Source organism: Harpia harpyja, chromosome 7 (assembly GCF_026419915.1).
Source record: "Harpia harpyja isolate bHarHar1 chromosome 7, bHarHar1 primary haplotype, whole genome shotgun sequence".
NCBI lineage: Eukaryota > Metazoa > Chordata > Aves > Accipitriformes > Accipitridae > Harpia > Harpia harpyja.
In genome coordinates, this window is record NC_068946.1 from 24513630 (window position 1) to 24524497 (window position 10868).

A 10868-nucleotide genomic window follows, 5' to 3' on the forward strand; every position below is an offset into this window, starting at 1 on the left:
TGGACAGGCAGCAAAAGATTTTCTGTGTTGGAGGAGGCATTTCTTAGATCTTCTGATAAAGAGATAAAAGCTGTCACATTGGGCATAAATCTTCTCTGAGATTAATTAAATAATTAAATTCCGTAGGCTGCTTTGGCAAATCTATGACCTCTGTTCTATGGGCTGCAGATAGGAAAGTAGCAAGCTTTTCTCTAAAGGGAAATACAAGGAAATTATATGAGTATAAAAAAATTAAAGTTGAACAAAAGAGAGGAGCTGTTCTTGCTGCATGCTTGCTTTCTTGAACAAAATAAGCAAATATAATAACTCTGCATACATGTGTTTCTGGGCTGTTAGAGCAATCCTTGTCATAATGTAGTCTATTACTGAAGTGAAATATTGTCTGTGTGTGTGAGTGAGTGAGTGAGTTTCTGTGGTAGGTAGCTAAGAATTTCCACTGGGATACATATCGTTGCTGAGCCTTAAAAAGATGAATATTCTGTAGTCACATACTTCCGTGAGACATATTAAGAGAGAGTAACTTAGTCTATGTTGAAGAGATTTTTGGACAACATTTCAGTTTCTTTTATTTCCATCGATGTCTTTTTACAAACCAGATGTTATCTGTTTCCTGTTGCAGAGTAAGCAGAAATGGTGCAAGAAAAAGCAGACTGAAGAATCACCAATTGGAAGGAAGCTTTCTGATCACAAATTAAATAATAGACCAGATGCTGACTGGCTTCAGCTCAAACCCCTTGCAGGTAGGCATTTATTTTCAGAATTTTCTCTGATTATGAGATTCAAAGTAATGGCATGTAACCTATGGCATGTAGCAAGTAACCTCTTGTACAGTTATGCTGCTATTATGCAAATCATTGTTAATAAGATTTAATAGGCTTTCCCTATTAAATCTTTTTTTATGTTGTTTTCCTTAGATCTGAGAGCACTCTGAACACTTCCTAATATGCCATACGAATGGTTCTCAGACTTCTGAAGCAGTCAGGTTCTGGGTGGCTGTGGTCCTTTGTTTGGTTTTGGGGTGTTTTTTGGTTAAGCTGTGCCTGACTAGCCCAGCCCTAGCAAAAATTAGATCAAAAATGAACACACGCAACCTGAAAGGGGATATCTGTTTCACTTTGAAGATTCCAGCCTCTGACCAATTATAGTTTGGCTGAGAAGGCTAAACAAAATTAAATTCTTTTCATAAATACAGCCAAGTATTCTGAATATTCCTTAGGTATCCAAAACAACTTTCACATACTGTTCCTTCATGACAGTCTGAATGCTCATGCAGTGTGTACCCAGAAGGAATGCCATATCACCCTTCTTGATCGGGTGAGGGAAGGGGAAGGGCTTTGCTTCATCACCTTCCCTTTCTGTTGTCTGCATGGCTGCTGAATTGATTTGTTGATGGAGAATACCTAGGCTATATTTATACAAATGCAATTCTGTTAATTTGAATGGTTTGTAGAAGGGAGAGTTAGGACTGTAGCCTTCTCAACTCAAACAATTTGAAATGGGATTTGGGACATTGACATAGAACATAGGAAGACTTTCAACTGTGAGGATGGTGGTACATGCATTTGAAATGTCTTCATTTTCTTTTAACGGGCAATGAGAGGAATTTTGCTTCTAATAATGTGGAGTATGTACTGGTTTTATAACACTGTTCCTCTGAAAGTGCACTGTGCTGATCAGTAAATCATTCGTGCTACAGGCACTGGAAGCCCGTGCTGAATTTGAATTTTGAACTGCAGTGCCACCTGAATGGCCATTCCATTTCTTTTTAAACAGCTTCCAAATGATGTTTAAGAGCCTGTTTATCTAGAACTCTTTGCTGTTTAAGTACTCTGTGCCTGGTTTTTTAATTCCACTTACTGTTTACTTATTTTTGACTTGGAAATATTTTTGTTGAATTATTGCTAATAACTTCATTGTCCAGAACTGCTTTTTTTCCACAATTGGTTTTGTTTCCTGGAGCATAGATTGCCAGTTTCATTTATTTATTAATACTTTAGAAATATTAGTAGACTTAAAATTCCTGCATGTATGCCTTCTGCATTGTTTTCGCTTTGTATTTCTTTGTAAAAATGGCTTTGATTGCTAGCAGGGTAATGAGCTACATTGAAGGAGCTCACTGTATGACACAAGCATCTGATGCAAAGATGCATGCAATAAACTATTTAAAGATCTGTTGTATCAGTGGCAGATCTGGGTATGCTTCAGTGAAGGCTAAGTTGTGACCTGTATGGGCATGCATAGAGAGTAGCCAGTTAAGGTTTCCTGAGCCATTCAGATTCCATCTACAGCATACAAGACATTATTATCGTTCTGGCAACTGTCCTTTTCCAATGTTGAACCATAAACTTCGTCAGTAGCAAAATTACAGATACAAGCCTAGGTCGGGCTAAAACTGACTTTGTGTGCTACGGATACAGTGCTGTTGCCTTGTAGTGGAGACTTCTACCTGTGAAAAAATGGGGCGGTGAGAGATTTATTCTTTTGGCTGAACGTTGACAACAAAGTTACTAGATTGGGATGTATTAAAATATTTTTTTGTTTTCGCAAAGAAGTTAAATTCTTAACTCAATGATGCAGTAGTTCCTGGTGATATTTTAAATGAGAATTAATGCAGTATCTCTCCCAACTGGCTTCAATCTAGGAGCAGATGACTCAGTTCTATCTGAAGATCGACTCAATGAGACTGAACTAACTGATTTAGATGGCCAGCTGGAGTCCCCTCCCAAAAACTTCTTGTCTGTAGAAGAGGACAACAATATGCACCATTCTCACAATGATGTCTCGCATGCTGCTCAAGAGCATGATCTTCATGATTCAGAGTATGACAGCCATGGCGAAGATAAAATGATAGCTAGAAAACACAGTCATCACTGGCATCACAAACATTCCCATCATTCCCATGGCCACTGTCATTCTGGAAAAGACCTGAAAGATACTGGGATAGCTAATATTGCTTGGATGGTAATTATGGGAGATGGCATTCACAACTTTAGTGATGGCTTAGCAATCGGTAAGCAAAAGCACTGAATATTTCTCAACAGTTTCTTCTTACCTTTAGTAACTTTGGTAATATTTTCCTTATCAGTGATCACAGGTAAGGCTTCCAGTTAGCTCCTATGGTTACTGGCATTGTTTAATCTCCTTCAGAGCAGAAATTAAAAGGCCATTAATTGTAATAGTCTTCCCATTGTTAATATTCTGTGGCTGTTTCCACCAAGATTACTGTATTGATAGTAGTGACAGTGCAATCTCTGCCAAATAAAAGTAGGTGCAGACAAACCTTCTTATGAGTTATGGAGCACGTGTAATGCACACTTGTTGTTTGGGTCTTTGTAATTGCCTTTGAATAATAAATAAGTGCCTTTCAGTCTTACTTACAATATTTATTTGTAACAATAGTACTATTTCAATTATTATTAATATATAGAATTATACAGTACTTGTAAATAATAAATGTACTATGAGTCAGGTTACTGAAATAATTTTTTTTAAAAGTGCTACTTAGTGTAATTTAATTTTTGTTTGAGCAAAGTGTTGTTTTGGCTTATGCTCAGTATAGATTAATTTCTAGCTAAATGTAGAAGAAATTGAAGTACCAAACAGATCTTAATAGATTTATTAAATCAACTTTGATTCACATAAGCCTCTAAGTGTGATTTGAACTGTAAAACACAGTAGTTTTTTAATAGATGTCATACAATTCAAAATGATGGTGAGAATACTGAAGTGCATACTTTTAATTTTTACTAAGGTAGCTACTAAGAGTACACAGGGTTCTGAACTACTAGCAGAAGGAACATACCCATTTTGAAGGGCGGGGGATAAGCTACTTATTAGGTTCTGGACTTAACAATGGAATCTACTACAGTTTCTCCAAACAATTTCTAAAGAAACTAAACTCCATAAAAATTAACTTTTTGCTTCATTTTCACATTAAACAGGTAAGACATTTAGACAGTGGCTTCTAAGGCCAAAAAGGATCACTACGCCATCTGTTGAGATCTTCACTGTATTGCAACTCCATTTCTAAATATTCCTGTGTCAAGCCCAAACAGCTGATTCTTTGGTAAAATGTAGATTTTAGAAAAGCATGTTCATCTTGTTAATATGTCAAGTTATGAGGAATCCAGAGGAAAGTTAAATTTTCTCTCTGTCTTCAGATTGTGTTTTCTCTTTCTACTTTATTTTGCCTGTTTTGACTGCTCACTACCAGCTCTTGTGCGTTTCTCTGCTACAGTACAGAAATTTAATACCAGTTTTCTTATCTCAGAATTATTTAAGGTATGAACTTAAAGTTGATTGAATTAAATTGGCTTACACAAAAGTTACTGAAAGAAGTTTATGCCGATGTTTTTCTCGTTGTTATTTTCCAGGTCTGGCTTATTAATGTTGCTGATATGTGCTCTACAAATAAGCATAAAGGAAATAAGAGAGGTTATGGGTTAAATATTAGTTTGGATTTCCAACCTGGAAAGAAGAGAGCTAGACTGTTGCTCATGTGCATTCTTAACTGTCATGATCTACTTGAGAGTTCCTAAAAATGTAAAAGTGGTGCTATTTATTAGCTTGTTGCCTTTTAGCTTGTTGCCTTTATGTCTCTGTTTTGCTCGGTCGTGTTCTCCTCTCCCAGGATTTGTCTTTCAGATAAACTGAGTAATAAAGTATGCGGTGGTAATGCACATCCAGGATACTTCCAATATTTTCAGTTTATATACAGACAGGACACAGACATAATGAAAAAATATTAGAGCGTGCATTCTAACAGAAGGGTGTCATCTCTTGAAAGTCTGTTGATTAAAGTTTCTGACTTGAAAATAGTAAATTATCATTTGGATTTTTTTTTTTTTCCCCCCCCCTAGGAGCAGCTTTTAGTGCTGGACTGACAGGAGGAATTAGTACATCTATAGCAGTATTTTGTCATGAGCTTCCCCATGAATTAGGTAACAATTCTATTCTTCATCTGTACAAAATATTTATCTAAAAGCTGTTGCAATACTCATCCTGATAAGCATAATGGAATGCAGATGCTGCAAGGGTGACCAGAACTTCGGAGTAATGGAAAAATATTGCTTCAAAGTACATAATGAGAACATTAATACAGGATTATATTTGTAGGTATCTAGTTACAGCAGTTTTGTGAAGCTTTTTGAACATGTTTTAAAAATGTTCTTAGGAGCATACAATTTACATTTAGGTGTTATACCTCTGCATTTTATAGAGAGTGTTTCACACTACTCTGTGTGGCATTGTCTTACACAATGTTAAGTTACATAAGTAAACACAAGTTTATGTAAGTAAAATTCTTCAGAAGATGCTTTGTACCAATTGTTGCTGAGTCCAGCAAGTGCTGATGACTATTTATGCTAAAGCCTGTAGGCATTGTTGCCAGTACCATTGATTCTTCCCCCCCTAACTGAAGCATTTCTTCTTGGTGTTAGCTAACCACGATGAAACCTGTTGTTTTCCTGTGAGCCATAAGACACATTGCATGAAATTTTAGTGCACATTTTATATAGGCAGATACTAAGTATAAGGTAGGTAATGGGCACAGATGGGAAATAACAGAGCAGATGTTCATGGTTTGACAACGGTGCTGTACAATTATTAGTTAAGTGAAGCTGCTGCAGCATATAAAGGATTGCAATATATATTGGTGTGCTTATAACTTGCTAGGTTAACATGATTAAATTAACCTTGTATGAGAAGTGAGTAGTTCACTGTACATATTTTTTATTTTGATTCTAGGTTTTGATTCTAGATTAAACAATTTCTAGCATATCTGACATGAGAATATTATATTAATTACCCTCATGACTGCATATCATCTTCCACTCCTCATATTCACAGAAGTTCAGTTTGAAGGGAGTAAAACTATCAAAGCTGATTACAAGATGAAAATTTAGATCTTTCTAGAACGTCTACCTCTATCAGCAATTGTAGCAGACCTGTCCTGAATTCAAAATAAAACGGGTTAACCTGGCATGTCTTAAACCAGAAAACTGATTCAGCATGGATGTGAAGTCATTCTTTCTGAATGTGCTAGTTTCCTAGTGCTATTTTTCTCAAATTCATTGTCACCTTTCTGTGGGGACTCAGGTCTTGTTACCCTCCTCTTGAATTTGCAGAATGAGGTGTATATAGCTAAGAGGAATTTTCACAGGTATTGATCAAAACTAAGCCTCTGCTTTATGTGCCATGAAGAACTTCTATGAAGACAAGTCTGTATGCACAGGTGTATTCTCTGTGGGAGGACCAGATCTAGACTCCTCCATTTACCTTTAACGGTTAATCACCATTACCTTTCTGACAATCAGCACGATGAATAGGCACATTTAAATCATATTTTAATCAAGGGATTGCTGTACATAAATACAGTTCTTATAAGAGTTGTCATATCCTGTTGCCTAGTCTTCCTCTGAGCCTCTGTAGCAGCATTTTTACTTTGGCAATGCCTTGGATTGGTGAGATAGTAAGTGTAGGCTAATTTGTCTACTTACTCTCCTGAGAAGCATTGACACTAAACCCCTGTGTTCTGTCTCCATTTTAGGTGACTTTGCTGTGCTTCTTAAAGCAGGTATGACAGTAAAGCAAGCTATTGTGTACAACCTCCTGTCTGCCATGATGGCTTACATAGGGATGCTGATAGGCACAGCAGTGGGACAGTATGCTAATAACATCACCCTGTGGATCTTTGCAATCACTGCAGGCATGTTCCTCTATGTGGCATTGGTTGACATGGTAAGGTTGTTATGATTCTGTGTCATTTTTGCATTCCATGCATAAAACCTAGGACTTGAAGTGGCATCTATGACAGAACTTTTTTTGTTATATGCATAAAATATCTGTAGACAGTAAATGGCTGTTTCTGTTCTACGACTTTTTAAAATGTTGCAGATACTTTGAGAGATGTGAAGTTTTATAGTTGCTTGCCTGTTTGGGTTTCTGCTACCGAAGTCTGCCACTGACTCCTGTTAAAATACAAAAACTACAGGGGGGCTGGGAAAGCCACTTACACTTCCCACTAATGAACTAGTAAAAATAATAACTTCCCACTAATAAAAATAGGATGACTGGTTTTGCGGATGGGGCATTAGATGCTGGAGTTCAATCCAGTATTTAGAATAGTTCTTCACTAAAATTTAATCTTCATATATTTCATTAGGGAAAGCTTAGTCTGAACTCTTAGCATGAGCGGCTGGTAATACATAGCTCTTGTGGTGATTAGCATTTTAAAAAATTATCTGGTGGAAAAATGCTGCTGCATCAAGAACATATAGGTACATTATATTTAGTGTGTGTACACCGTAGATCCAGATCCTTCAGGCAGTAATGCACTTGTGCATACAGTATCAGTCCATATTCAGTCCTGATTTCTCTCCTAAGCAGCTTCAGAGCTGCATTTAAATAAGCCAATTTTCTCACTTCTTGTCTTTCCCAAACCCAGCAATGATGAAATCCGTTTTCATTTTTGGTGTATTTTGTAATGCCCCTTTCTGCCTTAATGTACAGAGAAAAAGATGCATCACTTCCCTGGATTTTAAGGACAGATCTTGTATTGTGTTAAATTATTAACCAATTAGACTAGGAACTCCAACCTAGTTAAAGCTTTAATTCATAAGGGTTCAGACAGCTTTTTGTGGAGTGGCTTCCTAGATTTCAGTTGCTTCATTCACAAACTACTCTTGTTATTTTTCTCCTTAGCTAGACTAAGTAGCCTATTATCTACCTATTATCAGTAGATTGCCACTTGGATCACCTGGTGTGGCTACATACTGCTTATAGAAAAATACTTAAATGTAACTGGGGTTCTGGCTTTGGGTGGTGTTCCAGCAGAGATTTTGTTCAACCTCATGGCATCTCTGTAGAGGGTTGGGTTTACTGGAATGAGGACCAGCCTGTTTTAGTTTTCAGCTGTGGGTAAAATGGAATATTTTACTGTCCTGAAGTATTTTAAACCATGCATTTTCTTCAACTTTCCAAATTTTCTTCAGAGATTTTGTTGCTGTACCTGGTAGCTCTGTTTGTTAGCCTACACTGCTAGTTCTGCTCTCATGCATACATTTGTGCTGACTATCCTGTTTTCAAACCATGTTTTTTAGCAGCTTCCTTAAAAGTTAACTGGTATAGGAGTGAAACGTATGATGTTTGACTCTCACTGGCTGACTTGTCAAAGCAGGCAGGCATCTGTCAGTTACTTCAAGCCACTGACACAGACTTAGGTTTTCAGCAATTCTCACTGAAACAGCATGACATCTTTGTCAGATCACTGTCTATGAGGCTGTCAGATGTCTGCTCTGCTGTGGGCTGATTGTATTATTTCCCTGGTGCTAACTAAAGCAGCTGACGTTATGAAGATCCCTCTGCCCTTTGCTGCTGTGGCCAATAGTTGCCAGTTCCTAGCCATGGCTGCTCAGTCTGGTTTCTCAGCCTCAGTGGTATCATTGAAGCACCAGTGAAGACCGCTGAAAGCGAGGGTTCAGTTTCCACTGAATTTCCTGGTATCAGCAGAAGCCATCTTGGCCGTTCTGCCCTTTAGCAAATTTACCTCTGTGGTTAGTTCTGTGTTCAGCACTACTGCCACGTTGGTGCTTAAGAAACTTAGTGTCAGTGGGGCTTCCAGCTTGCTTCTAGGTGGCATCTTCCACATCTGAGCACTTTCTCTTAAACTCAGTTTTGGTTTTGAAGAGCCCATGTTAGTCCCATTAGTAGTCATCAAATGGGGCCTTGAGCACAGGTCAAAGCAGGACACAGTGGCGGAGGCTGCTCCTGTGATCTTCATCTCATTCAGTCCTGCTTGCCATTAGGTCCTTTATGACTAGGACTCATGGAAGCCAAGCATTGGCCATCACACCATGGCATATTTCACTTCATTATTGAGACTTTAATTTGTAAATACACTCTAGTGATGAAGTTGCTCTAATCTATTACAAGTAAGTCCTTTTCAGGGCTTGCTAAATAGTGTCTGCGTAGCTGAGAGTGATCCTTCATGCAACTTTAGATGTTCTGCAGTAGCCTATAATTACTGAAATACCACTTGCTTATAAGTCCTGTGGCTGATACTTATTGCCTGTACTTATTTTGACTGAAGACATCATGTATAAAGGAAAGCAGTATTTTCATTCTTTTATCCCTTGTCCTTTTCCTCAGTCATCATAGTAGCAACCAAATAGTCAAGCCCCAATGGTCTGACTAAACAAGAGCAGGAAAGGTTCTGCAAGACACGCTTGAAACTGCACCAGATTTCTGTCTTGATGTTTCCATAATCTCCCTCCCTCTCAAAGACCTTGTTATCTGACACTTAATAAGAACAGATTTTGATCCCTCCCTAGCTTGACAGAGGTTCACATAGGTGCAGTTCTCCATCCATTCCTTAGACCAGCCCATTCAGAATGGACTTTTTGGTATTTTTGCATCCAACTGTCCTGAAGTTTGTCTAATTACGTGTTTTCTAATGGTAAGCATGCTCTTCTCCAGTAGAACCAAAACTCAGGCCTTTCTTTCTAAATCCTTCAGTCTTTCCATGATCTCTTGTGACGTTTCATTTGGTGATAACTATCAGAAGAATAATCATAATATCCTCCTTCCTGACACTGCTGTTTTGGTTTGAATGAGTACATTGACTTTTCCTATATTCCTTCCCAGTCCAACCTGAATCATTTCATCTTACTGGAAAATAAATTTATCTATCATCTGCTATATTTTTCATTCCTTACATCTCTAGGGCTGAAACTAAGCTTTCACCTTCAAGAGGGTGTTATTTTTTTTTCTGCTGACAGGACCAGACTCTTTATATGGTCCCTGAAATTGGTCACATCAATAGCTAATAAAGCAAAAAGTTTAGTAATCTTTAGATGTGCTGTCAAAGTAGATAACCAGCAGTGTTAAAGCCCATTATACTAATACTAAGGTGAAGCCTTTTTTTCATCCAGGCCATGTTCCACCAGATCTCAAAAAACATCTGTGGCTTCTCTGAATAATTTCTTCTTCATGCCTACCAAGCTGCTATCTGAAGTTCTGTTTATACCTCCTTTAGCTACTGCAGCATTCCAGAGACATCAGAGTTGAAGCAGTACTGTGTAGAGCGTTGGGCAGTACCTATATTCAAATGAGGCACTTCAAGGAGATTTGCCTCCGGGTAAATGTGAATATGCAAGAGGTTCCTACAGTGCTCGTGTCTGTGTGGGCTGTATCTCAAAGATGGAGGGAGGGCTTTTGCCAGTAACAAGTTCTTGCAGTGCACAGCCTCCTTCCTCCTTCCCTCTCAAAGTCTTTCCAGGACCCTTTCTACACTGGGATTCTGCAGCTGAGGGAGAGCAAAGTGACACTGGTCTGCTCTGCCTGCCTACTCAGGCTCTGAGTACAAGAAGGAGGAGCTTGAGCGCGTCCCTTCAGATATGGCGACAGTAAAAATAAATATTTTTAAGACAGTGATGGAGAGTGCACCCATAGCACTGGTTACTGTTAAACAACCTTTTTTTCTATTTTAAAGGGGTCTTTTACTTGCTGTTCAGTTCCCCAGTTTTGGGAATATATGACAGCTGTCACTATCCGTAGCTAAGACTTCCACTTCTACTCATCATACTCTCCCTTTTCATGGCCATGACTGGAAACTTTGGAAGTTTTAGAGACGGAGCACTGTGCTCTTCCTAGGCTTTGAAACAGATGCCAGAATACTCCTTGATTATTCTTAACAGCATCTTTAGAGTTGGAACAGCAATAGTATGTCTCTGTAGAAGTTGATTACAAAATTTGAATTACGTGCAGATCTTCCATTCAAGAAACATGAAGGTGAGAATTGGCAGTAGCAATTCTAGCACAATTCTCTGATTAGGTTTTGTATTACTTGGTAAATACAACTCTGATTTATT

The 10868-nt window shown here is 38.1% G+C and overlaps 1 protein-coding gene across 9 annotated transcripts in view; it reads left to right on the forward strand.

The window, feature by feature from the left end:
* SLC39A10 (solute carrier family 39 member 10) overlaps positions 1 to 10868 on the forward strand; it is a 96351-nt gene that overhangs the window by 81027 nt on the left and 4456 nt on the right. For all 9 annotated transcript variants that reach the window (XM_052793201.1, XM_052793205.1, XM_052793202.1 and 6 more), the window contains 4 exons: positions 620 to 740; positions 2642 to 3010; positions 4860 to 4940; positions 6548 to 6738. In XM_052793201.1, coding sequence (XP_052649161.1) covers positions 620 to 740; positions 2642 to 3010; positions 4860 to 4940; positions 6548 to 6738 — 762 coding nt within the window. The remainder of the gene's footprint in view (positions 1 to 619; positions 741 to 2641; positions 3011 to 4859; positions 4941 to 6547; positions 6739 to 10868) is intronic.